Here is a 21,324-nt window from a genome sequence, read left to right on the forward strand (position 1 = left end):
TGTTCATAAAAGACTCCCAAAGTCTTAAAACTTTATACATAAACCAGGGTGAAATCCACTAGGTTGGGCTTCCCTGGTGGCGTAGTGGTTGAGAATCTGCCTGCCAATACAGGGGACACGAGTTCGAGCCCTGGTCTGGGAAGATCCCACATGCCCCGGAGCAACTAGGCCCATGAGCCACGACTACTGAGCCTGCGCGTCTGGAGCCTGTGCTCCGCAACAAGAGAGGCCGCGATAGTGAGAGGCCCATGCATGGCGATGAAGAGTGGCCCCTGCTCACTGAAAGTAGAGAAAGCCCTCGCACAGAAACGAAGACCCAACACCCCCCCCAAAAAAAATCCATTAGGTAAATGATTTAAAGATGTCCAGAGTAGCTTATTGAGAACTGCTAGATACTCTCACCTGCATGACCAAGTCATAAACAAGTTTATGCAAAACCAAGTTCTGGATAACTCACTCTTATGGCTCCCCAATAACAAACTCAGATAAGGCAGGTCAAAGCTAAGAGATAAGCAACTGCCCAAGAAACATACGTTGCATGAAATTGCCTTGCAAAATCTTGGGTGCCAACTGTTAATCCAACTCCAGTGAAAATACATATCACTCTAATGGTAATATATGCACAGCAGCACCTTGGAGGAAGTGCACTACCCACTGAGGAAATTTTTTTGCAGTGTGGGCATTTTGCCAGAGTGTTGAACCTCAGTTCCATCCACAAGAACATGTTTCCACAGTGCCCACACATGATCCTTGTACCTTCTGGTTGGACTGGCAATGCAGGTTGAGCTGGCTGTTCTTCAGAAATAAGCATTACTAGACCAAGGTTAATTATGTGTCTACAGGTGGGTCTTGGGCATCCTATTTGCCATGATGTGTCCTTATAAATGAGGAGACAATTACGAGGGCATCTAACATACTTCTTCCTTGCTGGGGGATTTTTGACTGGCCTAGCATCATTGCAAACCATGCACTTAACCACATGCTGGTGAAGCTTGCCATCCAAGTTGATGAGAGATTGGCACACATGGCAGTTTATTACTGGAATACCACTGGCATCTGGACTGACGATGGCTGTGTACGGAGGTGGGAGTTCTGCTCTGGGGCTGCTTTCTTGTAAGTATGGTGGGGACATGGGAGTGACATTTCTCGAATGGGATGCGGAGAGCAGAGGCAAGCATTTGTCCACCCCATCAGCAGTCATGACTGCAGCAGTGATGGCGGGGCTGGTGGGGAGAGGCTGAGTCTAGTAGTTTCTCTTTCTTAAATTCAGTTTCATATTTATTATTCGATTTGAAATTGAGAGGTTTTAAAATAATGCCTTATTTTCGGTGTAGGATATGTTGATCTGAAGAATGGAATTTGAAACTTGGTTCTGTTAATTAATTACATGGATTGAATGCTCAAAGCTTTATCTTTATGTCTAGTAAAGTAATAATAATAATAATAATAATAATAATAATACCAATCTTACTGTTTTTTAAGGAGTTTCAATGAGATAGTATATGTTAACTTATAATGGTATTGCTTGCTTGGCAAATGGTAGGGAGCTTCTTAAAACACCTTCTTCACTATTTAGTACAGTACTTATCATTATCATTATTAGTTTGTATGAATAAGTCCATAACCTTATTAGGAGACTAGTGGAGGTAAGTGGTCTATTAACTTTATGAGGGGGTAGAAGGCTCACAAAACCTAGTTTGTTAATATTTCAAAATACGGATAACTCAGAAACTTCAAACATTGTACTGCGGCATGAAATGACCTTCACAAGTCATTTAGTAAATAGTACTTGAAGTATGCTTGGGTTGCAAGGAATGAAATGGGTGACATTAGCTTCACACAACATATCCTGTGGAATCAGCGTGTAACTTTTGTTTTCTCCTTTAGCTTTGAGTGAAGAATACAATTTCAGTTGAGCACGGAGTTGGAGATTCAGACAACTAGGGTTTTATTACCAGCTCCATCAATGACATACAGTGTGCCATTAGGGAAAAATTACTTTTCTGAACATCAGAATTCTCTTCTTTAAAATGGAAACGAATTTGGTGGCTTGGAAAATAATGTTGGATTGGCAAATATAGGTACATTCAATATTCTAGAACACCTTTGATTTAATGAGACAATGGAATCCATGCTGGGTTTATAATGTCAAGAAATAGCAAATAGGTATAGTTGTAAATAGTGATGATGATGGTGGTGGTGATGATGATGATAGTAATAAAAAATAAACAACTACATAGGAAGTTACATCAGCCAGGGTAGCCATACTGATGCAGCATGATGTGCTATGTTGTGAATGTGGAAGGGCAAAATCACCTGTGCCCTTTAAGAGCATTGCCAGCCAAATTAGCCCTCTCCAGTGTGATCTGAACTGGCATCACTATACAAAAACACCGACCTGAGTGCTCACGTTTGATCTTGGTGATTGTGTGCCCTATCATTCAGTATTTGTATGATTGTGTAAGCACAGGTGTATGTTAGCATATTTGTAGTTCTCCAAACTGTGGGTCAAGGGGTTGTATATAAAACAAAGCAGGAAGAGTCGGTTGACATAAGACAAGGAGAGGAGCTATTTTCATCAACAAAGCGATTTTAAACCAGTCTTCAAACCCATCAGGAGATCTGTTAAGAACTAAGAATCAGGAAGACAGCCAGAAGGTGAGTAAGGTGGATAGTCAGATGCAATAGGGAGCAGATTAACTGTTGTTTGATGTTCCCGTGGATGTGCTAGGGTGAGAAAGATATGAATGTGAAGACAAGTACAACTAACCTCAAACTGGGAAAGAGACTTTTCAAAGTCTTTAACTAAAAGGGAAAGGGCTTTTAATTAGGTCCATGGTGACTCGCAGTTGTGTAGGACAAATCAGGGTGAGGCTGTATCTAGTTGTAACATCCTGAGCAGAAAGGAGCACAGCATTGACCACCAGAAAATGTCAGTGAATGATAAGTATAGTAACATTTCTGATTTTTAATGTCTTTGGTTTATTCATGTATCCTATAAACAGGGACTTACATGATTTTAACCCATTAGATAGAGCCATATTTAAGAACATGTATTTATTATTAAATAAATCTGGAAGATGTAAATAAGCAAAAATATTAAAGAGCAATTTGGAGAGAAGAAACAATGAGATATCACAAATTAAATGCAATAAATCTCGTCAGAAAAGAGAATAATAAAACAGAAAAAAAAAGCTTTAAAAGATTCCTGCTATGCACAGAAAGGAAATTTTGTTTGTTAGTTTGTTTTGTAAATAATGGTAAATATAATTGCATAGACTTTTTTGTTGTTGCTGTTCATAAGAATGATTTATTGGAAGCATAGTTCACAAAAAAATCTCACAAAATTCAGACAATTTAAATTGAAAATAAAAATAAAAATTATTCATTTTGCAATTATCTGTTGAGTAACCACTATGTACCTGTCATTATTCTAGGCACTGGAGTAACAAATAGAACATAAACATCAACTCCATCCTTATGAGCCTTATAATAGTGGGAGAGAGACAACGATAAATGAAATATTTTTAACTGTAAATAAATTTAAGAATCAATAAAATAACAAACAAGTAAGAGCAGAAAGGAAATATGCAAACCTAGAACTATACTTGTGAAGAAAAACAAAGAATTTCTGTGTAAAAATTTTTAATAAATTAGCCATCCAGTAAAAGATTAATGGATTTAGTCATTCATTTTTTTTTTTTTTTTTTTTTTTTTTTGCGGTATGCAACGCGCAGGCTCAGCGGCCATGGCTCACGGGCCCAGCCGCTCTGCGGCATGTGGGATCTTCCCGGACCGGGGCACGAACCTGTGTCCCCTGCATCGGAAGGCGGACTCTCAACCACTGCGCCACCAGGGAAGCCCTAGTCATTCATATTTTTACCAATTAACTACGAAGAGGAATTCTGGAAAGATAGCAACGTGCTCCCTCACTCCTGAATCCTTCTCCTTCCCAACTTAAAACCACTCTCAAGTGAAATCCCTCAAGCGTCCCCTGAATGTTCCAAGGGAGAAAGCAAGCACCAGATTCCATTATCCTAGGTGCTCAGGGAGAGCCAAGAAACCAAATATTCCTAATTAACATTGACCTTATTGTTATTTTTTTTACTTACAAACATCCATCAGTGAAGAATACAATGGCCAGTAGTACAGTTAGGTACCACTACCTAGATTTGTGCTAAGGTACCAGCAGTTTTACCCATAGTTGCTTCTGTACCATCATTGCAAAAGTCAACACAGTTCTTCCATGGGGCCCAAAAAGTGATGTAATTTAAAAATATTACTCAATATTTTGAATATTTCAGTGCCACTTGTGCTTGGTGCCAAAAACTCACATAAAACAAGCTCTTCCCGGTTGCTTATCTAGTATCCATAACAGATGAATACAAGCAAATGAGCAAGTCCAACCATGTCTGTAGACTCATCCATTTGTAAGGAAAAAGTACAGTTGTGCAGATGAGAGATTATCTCATCTCCATGTTTGCAAGGAAAATTTTAATTTGACAAGATACTCTAATACTGCAAATTGGCACCGATGTGAATGCCTTTATTTTTCATCAGCAAGCGTGGAGCAATGTCAGTGGTCCAAAGTTTTATTAAACCCTAGCTATTGTGTGTTCTTCTCTAGCCAATGGAATATGATAACATTCCCTGTAAGATGTTTCAGTGGCTTCTGCAAGTCTAGTTTTAAAAAGTGTAAGAAATAGCTTTGTCTGCTAAAGACTTTAGCCCAACTATGTTTTAAATATTTAATTATTTATTTTCTAAACTTTTGATTGCTTGGTCTCAAAATAACATTGCAACTTAACTGGCACTACAAAACTGTTTTAAAATATTCTGTTTCAAAAGACACAATAAAAAAATATTAGCTTTTATAAGGTGAGGAAAGTAGCATTGTGTCACAGTTTTGTTTCTTGGTTACAGTTTCACCAGGTTCTTTAGAGAAGATTTCTCTCTTCCATTAGTCAAATAACCCTCTAATATGAGAGTTTAATTTTTCTCAGCATTTTTAGTTGTAGATGGTGCATCTGTGGGTTGAGAAAATGAGTCTTCTTTTTTTAAGCCAATAATCATTCCTCAAATATAATATATATTTTCTCTCTTTGAAAATAAACGATTATATTCTAAAATAGTAATATTATTACTAAAAATATTCTCTTTAGATAATAATTAAAAGATTAGAACTTTTTTAAATTTAAAATTATACAAATCTAGACAACTTCTACTTCTTTTTGTGTTTCCATGTAGGTACAAGGAGAATTTCAGAATTTCAGAGTAAGATTTATTGGATGATAATGAGTTTACAAAGATTAAAAGAAGTATAATCGAGACTTCCCTGACAGCCAAGTGGTTAAGATTCTGCACTTCCACTGCAGGGGGCACAGGTTCCATCCCTGGTCAGGGAACTAAGATCCCACATGCCTCGTGGTGTAGCACAAAACAAAACTACATCCATGTTATGACTTCCATAAAAAGAAGTATAATCAGTGATAGTAATAGAATAGTGTAAGTACTAATTTAAAATAAAGTTAATTTATGAAAATTCAAATATTTATATGCTATAGATTTCAGAAAACATAGGAATATTCCACACAAGCACATATTCCATTAGCAGTAAAAAAAAAAACATGTCCTGCATAACATGTAGTTTCTGGAAAGACGTACTGCACACTTACTCATGAGTGAAAGTAAAAGGGCAAAAATATCTCCATATTATATAGCATGGAAGTAGTTTGGCTTAGCAGAATCCTTGAAATTGTTTTGGGAACTTCTAGGGGTCCTTGAACCACACTTTGGGAACAATTGTCTTACTGGAAAAAAAGGAGTGGCTCATGAGTACATTAAGCTGAATTATAGAACAATACAAAAAAAGTTACAATTTTCACATTTTCTCTTTGATTAAAAATTTATAATTCAAATTACATTTATATTAATAAATTCAAAGAAATATTCTTCCAAGGAAAATTTTAATCCACATATCTCTATTTTTATATACATTATTAGGTCTAATTTATAAGAAAATTCTGATTGTTCAATATAAGAGTTGACTTTAACCATAATAAGAACATAACTTTAATATCTTTGCAAAGAAGAGTAAATGACAACTTTATGAAAATGATTTCATTACGTGAAATTTATGTCTGCCGTGGACAGGAATTCTAAAATATTTTCTTAGGCAGCATCAATAGCTCTGCAAGCACCACATGCTAAGAACATTTAGTCCCTCAATTCAAAAATTATTTTTTTAGGGCGTACACCCAAATGTGTCAAGGTAATAGAGTCAGAATTTTTTAAATGGCACTTTTAGAATCAATGATAATGGTCACTGAATTGTCAAGTTGTGAATGCTGTGGTCTGGAAGGAACCTTAATGGTTATCTAGTTCAATTATCCATCAAATGCTTAATATACAGCTTCCCTGACAAGTTCATTCTCTGCTTAAATGCCTCAAATTAATATAGAAAAAGTACAATTCTTTAGTTTGTCATTTTTATGTGGCACTTTTGTTGGAAGTCCTTCTTTCTATAGAACAGACATTGGGTTTTTTGTGCCCACTTTCCTACTAGTTTGATCCTTGAGACTGAGAAGACATTCTGACTGAGTCATTAACTAGTTATGCAATCTTTGAAAGTCACCTAAGTGATTTAACTCCAGTCTTTCATAGGAAATGCTTGCATTTCCTTAGGTTTCTTTAGGTTGTTTCTGCTCTCAAAATGGACAGTTTTTTTTTTCTCTCCGCACACATGAATCCATAGCATGTGTGATCTTTCATGATCTTCTAATCTTTGGAATCCCAATTTCCTTTTCTCAAACTTGTTAAAAATTCTACCTACTCCTTTTTGTGAGTTATTTGAGAACAGCAAAAATGGTGCTAAGCTGTGAATACTCTACATATCAGCAATTAAAACAATACCTGGTTGAAATTAAATATTAACATTATGGGAAAATGAATAAAAGGAAGTAATAAGTAGCATTTGCAACAGTTTAGTTAGGCAAAAGCACACACACATTTATTGCTATATTAAATAATAGAATTGGGGGCATTTGTGTCTTTAGTATGGTAGAAAAGGTCACAATAGATTGATGCTTCATCAGATAACAACTATATACTCTGGAGAAACCACATATACATACACATACACACAGACATACCAACACGCAATCTTACTTAATGACTCTTGGAGAGTGAATAAGAGCAGACATATATTAGAGGTGAGTTGAAATTTGGAAGAAAGGGCTGTCATGGGCTGAGCTTCCTATTTTGATGACCTGAGCTTGAGGCTAGCCAGAGTGTCAGGTACAAAGTAGTGAGGGGCAGCTAAAGAAGCAGAGGACAGAGAACAGGACAACCATGGCTTCTAGAGAGGGAGGAAGAAGCCCCGAAGAGGAAAAAGCCAACGAAGAGGAATTCTAAATTGTATATACAATCTACCCAAATCTCTGACCCTGGGACCATGCATACAGGGAGCAAAATCAAGGTTAGCTGCCCCTAAAAATAAAAGGACTGAACTGAGATCTGCCATACCACCCACTGCAGGTGAAACAGAATTTGCAGTTGGGGTCTAATCAAATTAACAGTCTACTAAAAAAATTTTAAGAATAAGAGTAAAAAACATGCCCAATTTAAAGACTTAATTTTACATCTTCAAGAAGTTTAGTGAACCACAAGTAGAATAAGTACAAGTAAAATGCTTAGCCACAGGCATGAATGAGTGAATGAATCTGTTTGCAAACTAAAGAGAAAGAGAGAATATTGAAAGCAGTTAGGAAAAAGAAATGATTTGAAATATAGTAGTTTTCACACCAGATACAATGAAGATCAGAAGACCATGGATCAAATCTTGGAAGTATGGGGCTTCCCTGGTGGCGCAGTGGTTGGGAGTCCACCTGCCGATGCAGGGGACGCAGGTTCGTGCCCCGGTCTGGGAGGATCCCACATGCCGCGGAGCGGCTGGGCCCGTGAGCTATGGCCACTGAGCCTGCGCGTCCGGAGCCTGAGCTCCGCAATGGGAGAGGCCACAACAGTGAGAGGCCCATGTACCGCAAAAAAACAAACAAACAAAAAAAAAAAACAAAAAAAAAATCTTGGAAGTATGGAAAGGAAAAAAAATTGTTAAGCCAAAATTCTAGTACAGTAAAAATATGCTTTAAGAAAGAAGGTGAAATAAAGGCATTTTGGGTTAAAAAAAGCAAACAAAACCGAAAAATTATAGCAACAAAAAATTGTCACCAGATCTGCACTTCAAGAAAGGCAGTTCTTCAAGCTGAAAGGAAGTGATACCAGAAATAAACTCACACACTTATGGTCAACTAATCTACAACAAAGAAGGCAAGGATGTACAATGGAGAAAAGACAGTCTCTTCAATAAGTGGTGCTGGAAAATCTATATAGCTACATGTAAAAGAATAAAATTAGGACATTCTCTATCACCATATCCAGAAACAAAGTCAAAATTGATTAGACCTAAATGTAGGACCTGAAACCATAAAACTCCTAGAAGAAAACATAGGCAGAACACTTTTTGACATAAATCATAGCAATATGTTTTTTGTCTCCTAAAGCAAAGGAAATAAAAGCAAAACCAAACAAATGGGGCCTAATTAAATTTAAAACTTTTGCACAGAAAAAAAAAAAAACCTTCAACAAAATGAAAAGATGACCTATTGATTGGGAGAAAATATTTGCAAATGATATGACCAATAAGGGGTTCATATACAAAATATATAAATGGCTCATAAAATTCAATATCAAAAAAAAACAACCTGATTAAAAGATGGGCAGAAGAACTGAACAGACCTTTTTCCAAAGAAGACATACAGATGACCAACAAGCACATGAAAATATACTGAACATCACTAATCATCAAGGAAATGCAAATCAAAACCACAATAAGGGGCTTCCCTGGTGGTGCAGTGGTTGAGAGTCTGCCTGCCGGGGACACGGGTGCAGGGGACACAGGTTCGTGACCCTGTCCGGGAAGATCCCACATGCTGCGGAGTGGCTGCGCCCTTGAGCCCGGATGCAGTGGACATGGGTTCGTGCCCCGGTCCGGGAAGATCCCACATGCCGTGGAGCGGCTGTGCCCGTGAGCCATGGCCGCTGGACCTGCGTGTCCGGATCCTGAGCTCTGCAATGGGAGAGGCCACAACAGTGAGAGGCCCGCGTACTGCAAAAAAAAAAAAAAACAACAACAATAAGCTATCACTTCATACCTGTTAGAATAGCTATCATCAAAAAGACCACATATAACAGATGCTGGTGAGGATAGGGAGAAAAGGGAACCCTTGTACATTGTTACTGGAAATATAAACTGGTGCAGTTACTATGAAAAACAGTATGGAATTTCCTCAAATAACTAAAAATAAAGCTATCAGATGACCCAGTAATTGCACTTTTGGGCATATATCCAGAAAAAATCAAAACACTAGTTTAAAAAGATATATGCACCCTAGTGTCCACAGCAGCATTATTTACAATAGCCAAGATATGGAAACAACCTAAGTGTCCATCAACAGACAAATGGATAAAGATGACTTGGTATATATATATATACACATACATACACACACACACAATGGAATACTATTCAGTCATAAAAAAGAATAAAATTTTGCCATTGCACTAATGGAGATGGACTTAGAGGGTATTATGCTTAGTGAAATAAGTCAGAGACAGATACATACAGCTTGTTATTACTTATATGTAGAATCTAAAAAATAAAACCAACAAATGAATATAGCAAAACAGAAACAGACTCACAGATACAGAGAATAAGCTAGTGGTTACCAGTGAGGAGAGTGAATGGGGTAGGGGCAAGATAGGGGTAGGGGATTAAGAGGTACAAAATACTATGTATAAAATAAACTACAAGGATGTATAGTACAGCACAGGGATCAGAGCTTTAAATGGAGTATATAAAATTTTTGAATCACTATGTTGTATAAGTAAAACAGATATACTATTGTAAGCTAACTATTCTTCAATTAAAAAGAGAAAAATGACATTAGTGTAAAAACTGGTTAAATGCAAATAAAGCCTCCAGGTTAGTTATCAGCATTTTCCCAGTCTTATCTTAGTTTTGATAATTGTATGAATATCAAAGATGCTAAAATTAAGGGAGGCTCTGTGAAGGTCTTTGGGAACCCTCAATACTAATTGGAAAACTTTTCTGACTGTCTAATATTATCACAAAATAAAAAGTTAAATAATAAACTTCTGAAGAAAAAAGGAGAAAATCTTTGCAATTTGGGGGAGCAAAAAGTATAAACCAGACAAAGATACATTAAATTTAGCTTTATTATTAAATCCTGTTTTTCTCTTCAAAAGACATGGTTAAGAAAACAAAACCATGCCACAGATTGGGGAAAATATTTGCAGTATGTTTATCTGCCAAAAGACTCATAACCAAAATACATAAATAACTTTTACAACTCAACAATAAAAACAGAAACAAACTTATAAATATGATAAAAATAACTTCATTGACGCCTCATAAAAGAAGATAAAGTAATGGTCCTAAGTGCATGATGAGATGCTTAACATTAGTCATCAGGGAAATCCAGATAAAAATGAGATAGAGCTACATGCACAATTAGAATGGATGAAATTAAAAAGACTAACCATACTAAGTGTTGGTGACAATGTGGAAGATAAAATTACTCATGATGGAAATATAAAATTAGATAACCAGCTTGGAAAACAAATTTGCAGTTTTTAAAAATTTTAAATATACAACTAACATATGACCCATCCATTCCACTCTTAAGTATTTACCCAGGAGAAACACACAAAGACTTGTATATGCATGTCCGTAGCAATTTTATTTAAAATAGCTCCAAACTAGAAATAACCCAACTGTCCATCAGCAGATATGTGGTTAGAAAAATAAAACAAAACAGTAAGATTGAAGAAATTACTGGTGCATGTAATCATATGGTTAAGTCTCAAAATCATTATGCTGGGTGAACAAAGCCAGACATAAAAGAGTACTTACTACATACTTCCATTTCCATAAACACAAACTCCTTTATACTGACAGAAAACAGATCACTGGTTGGCTGGGTTGAAGGTAGAGAAAGGGCTTGACTACAAAGGGGCACCAGGAATCTTTTGGGGGTCATGGAAATATTCTGCTTTTTTAGTGTGTTGGTGGTTTCATGGATGTGTACATCTGTCAAAATTCATCTAATGGTACACTTTATATGTATGCAGTTTACCGTTCCTAAAATATACTTCAAAAAATTTGATAAAAATAAAATGAAATAGCAACATAGTTTACAATTTGGAGACACCTCAGAGCTCATTTAGTGGCCTTCTGTGAGAAGGGGACCATAGTTTAGAATCTAGATTGTTTTTGCTTCCCAGCCTGTGCCATATTAACTACATAAATATGTACATGCATACCTATGTAAGTGAAAATTCAGAATACTCTAGGACATAAGACTTTGAATCTTCTTGTTTAAATTCTGAAAGCAACTTATTCTCAAATATGTACCATCTGGACTACTTTGTCTTTCTTGCTAAAAGGGGAGAGGGAAGGCCACTGGGTTCTCAGAACATACTAGTTTGCCTGGCTTTTCCAGAAATGATAGGAATTCCTATCAGGATACACTTCCAAGCCCTGGAAATGTTTTCAATAAACCACGAGGAGTTTGGGCTCAACTTCCTCTTCAGTTCATGCCTCTTGGGCTTCACAGAACACTCAGTCTGCAACATGTGCTAGAGAACTGGATGAGGCTATGATGGAAAACTTCTGCTATCATCTGCCACTTTGCTTTTTCTTTCATTCAGTGCTCCATTTCCACCTGCATGGGAAAGGAAACCTTAGACTTGCGGCAGAATGGGAGGTAAGGGCTAACCCTTCCCAGGTCTTGGAACTAGCCCTCAGGGATCGCTCTTATCCAGCACATCTGAGCTAGTCCCGGAATCTTCATCTTGTCGTTTGCAACACTCAGTTCAAAAGAAGCGTTTGAACTTATTTTACATGGCACACTCCAGCATTTATCTGGAACACAAAAAAGTTCAGTTCAGTTCAAACGTGTGACTGGAGCTGGGGAATATAGAGAGGGTTTCTAAGCACCTGGTGGGATTAGAACCTTGTAGAGGATACAGATGCAGTAGTTGACCATTTTGTACCCTATGCACAGAGATATATGTTGGATATTTATGCAGGCTATTCTTTTTTCCCTGAAATGAAACCCAGATGGAATAAGACATAACAGAGAAATTTTGACAAAGAAAGGTTTAAATTTTATTCAAAAAATTAGAAAAGGGCAAAGTACAAGTAGGAACTTTTTTGGTTGTAATTTCCTTATTGTGAAGCAAATGTTTGGATAACCTTAAAACCAATCTTACTATTTGGTCCCTCTTTGACGATGATATCAGGCTAGTTTATTCAATAGAATGATGGAATGGGTCACCTCTGAAGGCCAACTCTTGGAAACGACTCTACATTTACAGCCCTAGACGCTGCCAGCCTTCCCTTCAGGTCTCTGGGACTCTAACAAGAAGGGTTGGTTCCTCTAACAATTCTTTCTATCTTCTTACATGTGGCTGTTATCTGTTCTCAAACTTTTAGCTCTTCCTGCCAGGTCTTTACAAAGATGCAGATGTTTCTTAAAAGTGGCAAAAAGATCAAAGGGACTTTTGTGCCTGATGTGCTAGAATGGCTCGGAGTTCTGTTAAATCACATTTGGACATATTAAATAAAACCAGTAACTAGTGGTTTGCAAAGGTTACTGGTGAAAGAATGGAGCTTCATAGGTCAACATTGCAGCACACAAAAATATGCCAGATTTAATTGTCTTTTTCTTTTTAATTGTATCTGGAGATAGAAAATCAACAAAATGGATGCTGCTATGCATTACAGCTGATTTGTTTTACAGTATTAATGCTTCTGCAATTAATTAGCCCATGTATATGGACTATTGCTTGCTTCTGTTTTATTCTAAATATGACCAGAGAGTGTAGTTACCAAATGTAATGATGGCTCAAAGCAAAATTTAATATACAAACATAAAATGAGCAATGGCTTCATGCAAAGCACTAAATAGGAACTGAGGAAACAAATAGAAGCTTTTCCTACCCACACAGAGGACACACGCTAAAGGGAAGAATAAAACAGTCATGTAACTACAATATACATAAGTCCCATAAAATTGTACAAAACGTTTATGGAGTCTGAAGAGAAAGAGCTCAAATCCAGTGGATATACATCTTATCTTTGATGTACCGAAATTACTTCTGAAGCTATTTTTCCTTTACATCCTGGGGTATCTGCTTTGATTCTCAGATTTGCTGTCAAGTGATTAGTAATCCTGATGAGGTTTTTTGTTTGTTTTTATTTTTAATTAATTAATTTATTTATTTATTATTTTTGGCTGCACTGGGTCTTAGTTGCGGTACATGTGATCTTCGTTGAGGCACTCGGGATCTTTTGTTGCAGCGTGCAGGCTTCTTTCTAGTTGTGGCATGCGGGTTTTCTCTCTAATTGTGGTGCACAGGCTCCAGGGCGCATGGGCTCTATAGTTTGCGGCACCCAGGCTCTCTAGTTTAGGCACGCGGGCTCAGTAGTTGTGGTGCATGGGCTTAGTTGCTCCACGGTCTGTGGGATCTTAGTTCCCTGATCAGGGATCAAACCTGCATCCCCTGCATTGGAAGGCGGATTCTTTACCATTGGACCACCAGGGAAGTCCCCCTGATAAGGTTTTAAATGATAGGGTGTTTGCAGATATGACCTGTCTCAAGTATGTTTGCATTTTAAAGCTATACAAATCCACAGGAATGAAACTGTTGATATAATAACAGGCAGAAAGGTTGATTTATTTGCTGTAGGTCCTTGACTGACCTCTTAATATCTTTCAATTAAACCATTACATTTAAAGATAACAATGGTATATCTTTGATTTAGGTAAGCTCTCTGGATGTGTTCTACAGTTCTCTATTTTATTTTTTTAATAAATGTATTTATTTATTTATTTAATTTTTGGCTGCATAGGGTCTTCATTGCTGCTCTCGGTCTTTCTCTAGTTGCGGCTAGTGGGGGCTATTCTTACTTGCGGTGCGCAGGCTTCTCACTGCAGTGGCTTTTCTTGTTGTACAGCATGGACTCTAAGTGTGTGGCCTTCAGTAGCTGTGGCACGCGGGCTCAGTAGTTGCGGCTTGCGGGGTTTAGAGCGCAGGCTCAGTAGTTGTGGTGAACGAACTTAGTTGCTCCGCGGCATGTGGGATCTTCCTGGACCAGGGCTCGAACCCGTGTCCCCTGCATTGGCAGGTGGATTCTTAACCACTGTGCCACCAGGGAAGTCCTAGTTTTATATTTTAAAAGCTCTAGAATATTTGTTTCTACTGTGATATTAAACATTTCTCTCTGAAATTGGCATTATTCTTTGCAATTGAGCTATAATTTTCTTACAAATGAGACACACTGAATTTTTAATTTAAGTGTAAAGGAGGAACAGAAAGGACCCTGATCCAATAGATGATACTTCTGTGCTGAGCTTTGATAAGAGCTGGTCTAAGAGGCATCTAGTAAACAGACTGGACGGTCATTCCAATGTGAATGAAAAGGAAACTGAATTTTAAAATATCAGAAAAATGCACATAACTAGGAGAAAACACACAGCAGCTTGAGAACTGGATTATTCTCTTAGTGTGTACTTTTCTCCTGCAGCCTAGAATTTTCTTAGGCACCAAGAAAAAAACCCATGATCTTCCTTGTATTTCTAAAATTCTATGATCTATGATCTCTCTTTCCATTTGGGTACAATTTACATACTTTGTCAGTGAATTTGAGTGATACCCTATGTTTGAGGGAAAAACAGTTGTCTTTCTTTTAATTTAATAAATACTTAATGGGAAACTTTTGTGTTTCAGACTTTGTGCTCTGTGCTGAAGTCACAGAAGAGTGAATGGTCAGGCTCTCAGATGGATTACTCTCTAGTGAGTATCTAGATTGTTATTAAATATTCAAACTACAAAAAAAACCCCAAACATTGCAGGCCACAGATAAAGAGGTAAGCATTTCATTTCCACTTTATTTATTTTTTCAGTGATTTTATTTTTATTACTTAAAAACAATTTTATTTTATATTGGAGTAGAGTGGATTGTGTTAGTTTCAGGTGTACAACTCATTTCCACTTTAAATATTCTTTGTCATCTCTTTCTCATCACTGTCACCACATTTCATTATTTGGAGTGAAGGTGTTTCTCATCTTAAGGAACTGAGTTTGTGGTTCAGTCCTTTTAAGAGAAAAGACTTTAAAAATTGTAAGAAATGACTGTTGCTGCCATGGTATTTCTAAAAAATTTGTTATTTCTAAGTCTTATGCAAGGATGAGATACAATGAGTGTTTTCAGCGTAGTTAAGCAAGCAGTGTGTGATAAAATAATTAAGATATGAAGAATATAACTCAGGCTAATTCATATTTATTTCATATGGAATTCTTTTCCAATGAACAGAATTTTTTATTCTAACATGATTTACTTTAGCATGGAATTCTATATTCTACATTTAACATGGGATTCTTATTTTCCACTCTAGCCAAAGTAGTTTATTTACTGAGGTAACAACAAAACATTATTTCATTATGAAATAAAGACTGCTGTAGATTCTGGAAATAAATTAATCAGCAATAAAGATAGAAGGCTCAACAATAGGAATATCCATATGTCTTACAGGGGACAGTGGAGAGGTCAGACGGCTGAGAAAAGTTAATATTACGTGATACTTTTAGAGAACGTTTTGGTTCTGCAAAACTCCTTCCATTAACTACCCATGCATCTCTTTTAAGAAGTTTTCCATTTTACTTAAAAATGACACCCACCTTGTTGCTATTCCCACCCTGTTGTACCTGCCTTGAACCACAAAGGTCCCTTAACAGTGACAGTTATGCCACCTGCTAAGCAGATGGATTGCAGGAATAGTCCAATTTGTTGAGCCATTGCCCAGGGGGTGTTGTTAAGTATTTTTAGTCTAATTGGTGATATGGTAACATTTATGACTTGGAAGCCTAGAAGTTAATTGTTTTTGTCTCGTTTTGTTTTAAGAAAATAAGAAACCTATTAGGCATCTGAATTTGAGTAAAAAAACCTTGTTCTCACCTTTTCCTATATTTGTACATTATTGAATTGTGTAAGCCCTATCTAGAGCAAGGCTCTGAGGATAGAATGACTAAATCAAATCCTGGCCTTGATGCTCACTAGCTCTGTATCCTTGAGGACTTCACCACCTCAGTTGCATCATCCATAAAATGGGAATAATCACTGTACCTGACTCTTTCGGTTATGCTTATATTAAGTGAGGAAAAAAACCTTACAATTACGTCATTTTTTTAAACACTATCATACATTTTTACCTATTAACTTGTTCAAAATTTTCCACTTCCTAATGCCCAATCTTCATATTTGATGAAAGGAGGGCAGACCCGAGTTCTTACACCTCTTTTGTTTTTACTTTCTTAATTTTTCCTATTCAACAATATTGACTTGGATTTGGAGCAAAGTCATTGTGTATGATTCGTTGGTTTAAATTACACAGCAGCTTTTGCTTTATCATGAAGTTCTCCAGAAAATTCTATTGTTCATACCCATAAATTTTAGTAAATGGGTAAGCAAGAAAACAATATTTACAGATAAGAACTTTTGGGACAGTCCTTTGCTATTTGGAACAAAATTACCTTATTCTTTTTGGTTGTTTAAACTATATAAACTACACAGGCAGCATGTACATTTCACAGATGATTTCCTGGAAACTGTACTGTTCATACATTCAAATTTTAGTCAATATATTAACTGAAGCAATCATGTTTTGAGGTAAGCATATCAGAGTCACCCTGAATCGTTTTTTCTAGCTGTGATGATAATGGATTTTAATGAAAAAGCAGGGTTTGTTTTGCTAAGTAACTGCTGGAAGTTTTTAATGCCTTGATATTAGACTAGAGCACTTACTTGGCAAGAATCAAACTCAGACATGAAGGAGTAAACATTCCTTGCCTCGGGAATGAAAAACAAAAGAACAAAACATCCCGAAGGTAGCACAGGGGCCAATATTCCAGGAGAAAGCAGAAAGGTTTCTTTGGAACCCTTACATATCAGGTAACCTAACCCAGGTAACAAGCAGAAGAGGGGACAGACTTCAGTATGAAAATGGTAGTTATTTTTGTAATGAGAAAACACATAGTTTACTTTTTCTTGTTATACTAATGAGAAAGTTAAGTAAGTCTAGGGACTATCAAGATACTTTCAGTTTCATGCTTTTTAGATGTTCATAAAGTAAATATTAATGATATATATTAGAAATCATTGGCAAAGATTTTCTAAGAAAAATGAGGCTGTTGGAGTCTTAAATTCTTTTTACTATCTCAATTAACTTGCTGCAGTCAAGCAATTAAGTGCTTCCCATTGAGAGGGGTGAGGTATATGAATATTGTTGTAGGGTAATCCTATGTTGATACTTGTAATATCAAAGAATGCTACTACAGAAAATAATTTAAAATCATTCTAAGTTTTGCAGTCTTCCAGAGTTGGATTTTACAGATTGGATCTCAAAATACCACACTGGGATGGGGAACAGAGGTGAAGCAGCAGATCAAACTTTTTAGTTTTGTGAACTTTTCTTTCATAATATCATTGGTGGTGTCTTAAAGACATCTGAGATTGCTCAGAAAGTGGTACAGAACCTGAGAATATTAGAATATTATGTTATGATTTACTTCTTTTCCTGTTAAAGGACTGTAATTTAGCCAGGGTATTTGTCAGTGTTCTCTAGAGAAATAGAACTAACAACAGTTGTGACACCAGATGGGTGTATTTTTTTCCCCACACCAAGCAAATCTGGGGCACCAGCTGGGTGTCCTGCAATTTAACTCAATTCTGACACTGTCTACTTGGAGATAGCATCAGATCCCTCAAGTTAAGTGCTCAGTCCCAGGAGACTATACTACAGATGCCAATCACAAGTAATAGGTCCCCAGGTTACCCACAAATTCTGTCTAATTTGACTACAAATTGGAGGTTCCTATAACCTCCTCCCTCTTGGATTTGATTATTTGCTGGAATTGCTCACAGAACTCAGGGAAACACATTTACCACTTTATTAAAGATATTATAAAATATACAGATGGATAGCCAGATGAAGAGATACATAGGGCGAAGTATGTGGGGAGGAACTTGGAAAGTACATGTCCTCTCTGGGCATGGTATTTTTGAACCTGGAAGCTCACTGATCCCTGTCCTTTTGGGGTTTTATGGAGGCTTCATTACATAGGCATGATTGATTAAATCATTGGTTTTTGATGATTGAACTCAATCTTCATCCTCACTCCACTCACTGGAGGTCGAAGGTGAGGAGTGAGATTGAAAGTTCCGATCCTCTAATCACAAGGTTGGCTTTACTGGCAAACAACTCCCTCCTTAGGTTACCTTGGAAAGCTTTCCAAAAGTCACCTCATTAACATAACAAAAGACACCTTGGTTGCTCTCAACACTTAGGAAATTCCAATGGTTTTAGGACCTCTGTGCCAGGACGGGGAAGAAGACCAAGTATATATTTCTCATTATAGATCACAATATCACACTTAATAAATCTAGGAACTATACATAATACTCGAAGTAATAACACCCATCCTTGTAAATATTTCTATGTCACATTTGAAGTTTCAAACATTAGACTGATTGGCTTTAGAACAAGTTTATTTGTAGCCAAAGAAGTGATGACCAGAATATTAATAACATGAGAGGTGCATTTCCTTTGTGGACTTCCAAGTTGGAGTCTGAATATTTATGGTATATTTCAAGCTATCCCTTGCTCTCACCCCATTCTTTCTTTCTACACACGGGACTAGCTGCTTATATGTTGAGAAAATTGCCCTGAAGATGTTACAGTTTCAGGTGCCTTTCAGTGCTTTGTTTAGTTTTCTGACAAAGTGCAGCGGTCACATTTTCACAAAGCAAGAAGAGGTGTGGGAGGAGAAGAGCAAAAAGGGGGAAAGGTATGACGTTAAATGGACAGCACAGTTGATGATTGAAGGTCATGGGAGTGATAAGCTAGACTACACCTGGAGACCCTTGTGATGTAATCAAGAAAGCTGAGACCTTCATACCCCTTCTAATTGTACTTTTCCCACTTGTTTTAAAGCATGTAAAAACCAAGGAACAACCCAATCCTGGTTCATAAAGTTTATAATTCATGGAATTTTTACTAATTATCTATGGACAGAGTATGACCTCCCATATCATCTTGCTTTGAAATGCTTCTTTTGACTTTCCTGAGGGATCTCAAACTTACTGCTCTGTTGATTTCCCTAGTCATTTACACATTGTATTGATTTTCTATTGCTGCTGTGACAATCGCCAAAAAGTTGAGGGCTTAAAACAATATAAATCTATTTTTTCACAGTTCTGGAAGTCAGAAGTATAGAATCAAAATGTCAGTGGGGGTGTGTTCCATTGGGAAGCTTCAGGGGAGAATCCATTTCCTTACCTTTTTCAGTTTCTAGAGGCTGCCTGCTTTCCTTGGCTCATGACCCCTTCTTTGCATCACTCCAACCTCTTGCTTCCATGGTCACATCTTCTGCTGCTCACTCTGATCCCCCTGCCTCCCTCTTATAAGGACCCTTGTGATTACATGGGACCCAGTTAGATAATCTAGGATAATATTCCCATCCCCCAATGCTTAGTCACATTGGAAACATCCCTTTTAACATGTGAGGTAACATATTCACAGGTTCTAGGAAATTTAGTACATGGACATCGTCAGGGGCTCATTATTCAGCCTATTACAAGGATTAGGAGGGAACAAATTATTATCCAATTTGGCAGATACAGAAACTGAAATAATGGGGGTCACAGAGGCTTTTATAAAGTTCTACTCATAGTTAGAGGAAGAACTAGGGCCAGGATCCAGAGTTCTGGATTCTTAGATCGTCAGACTTCTCTCTGATCCAACTGGTGATCCTTGGACTAGGACTGTGCCAAGCAGGCACTTCCACTCTGATTACATTTCTACCAGGTTGAACCAGGCATTTGGTAACAATTCTTCATAGTTTCCCCTCAGAGTCATGAGATTTGAACTGGACACCTCCACGACTGAAACAATTACAACATTATCATGCCTTGGATTGGAATTGTGAGAATCACTACATGGCATGACAATTTCTCACTGCTGGCCTACTCCCCTAAGAAGAATTTGAGCAATCAAGTAACTTTTGTTTTTGCATGGTGACATGTAGACAATCCCCTAAATTAATCATGGACAAAAAGTTGGGCTGACAATTACTAAGAACAATGAAAAGAAAATATAAGGGTCCACATTATCTAAATATGCATTATTTGTGTCCTATGATTTAGAAAAGTTATAATTAATGAGGTAGAGGACATCATAATAGGAACATATTTACAAACGAATCAACCCTTTATAAAGTTAAGTCAATTGATAACTAAGTAACACTCTACTCTACTTCTCATCTTACTGATTTTTGGATATTGTTAACACTAAATAATACAATGCACATAGAATGAACATCAGTTAAGATGAAAATGCTAATTTTCCAATACTGTATTGGAGACTTGATCAAACCACAGGCAAATCACTGACAAATTAGAATTAGCATGTTTAGACTGCGTAACACTGATTAAGAGAAACTAACAAGAGTAATGATAAGATTGATGCTTCTAAAGAGCATGATTTGATTTTCAAATGATTAACAGAAGCCCTTAGGGAAACTGATGAAGATTTAAAATATTTTTGCACTCCTTATGACCCTGTTGTAAAGATGAAATATAACATGAAGAAAGCTGTCATTCAGAGCTTTCATATAACACGTGATTGATTAAAAATCGTTTTTCTCCATTGCAAGAATTAAGTAGAATTTCAATTACATTTTGAAGTTAATGAATAAAAAATCAAACAGCATCTTAATTTAGTTTCATTTTTAAGATAACATCACTTGATTTTAAAAAAAACTTATTAATTTATCCCTATCTTAAATAATTTATATAGTTTTTCCCACTACAAATGACCCTCAGGTAATAAGGACTTTCTGTATTTCAGAGTCTGTAGTCCATCCTTAGTGGGCAAGTAAACATTTGAAGATTTCTAATTCCAACCATCAGTATATGGTTGTGAAACACAACTTCAGGCTACTAGTTTCTGGGCAGAGTTTAGGAAGTTTTGAAGTGGTAAATAGGACCAATGACAAACAGTAAACTGAGGTTCCTGGGAAGACAGTTTTCTAAAAGACTGTCTTAGGTTTTACTGGAAAAAGAATCCTTCCTTCAGGGAATAGACAAATAGACCACTTCGAGGGCTTACAGGAGCCCTAGAA

At 36.8% G+C, this 21,324-nt stretch overlaps 1 protein-coding gene across 1 annotated transcript; it reads right to left on the reverse strand.

Annotated features, from left to right (window-relative positions):
- Positions 1–481: 481 nt before the first annotated feature.
- LOC309811253 (type 2 phosphatidylinositol 4,5-bisphosphate 4-phosphatase-like) lies at positions 482–1,201 on the reverse strand (the record flags this gene model as incomplete). Its single annotated transcript, XM_082633834.1, has 1 exon — positions 482–1,201. The coding sequence occupies one exon, from the start codon at positions 1,199–1,201 to the stop codon at positions 482–484; it is 720 nt and encodes a 239-aa protein (XP_082489960.1).
- Positions 1,202–21,324: the final 20,123 nt, after the last annotated feature.

The sequence above is a fragment of the Mesoplodon mirus genome (genome assembly GCF_964341445.2).
Source record: "Mesoplodon mirus genome assembly, chromosome: 10".
Classification (NCBI taxonomy): domain Eukaryota; kingdom Metazoa; phylum Chordata; class Mammalia; order Artiodactyla; family Ziphiidae; genus Mesoplodon; species Mesoplodon mirus.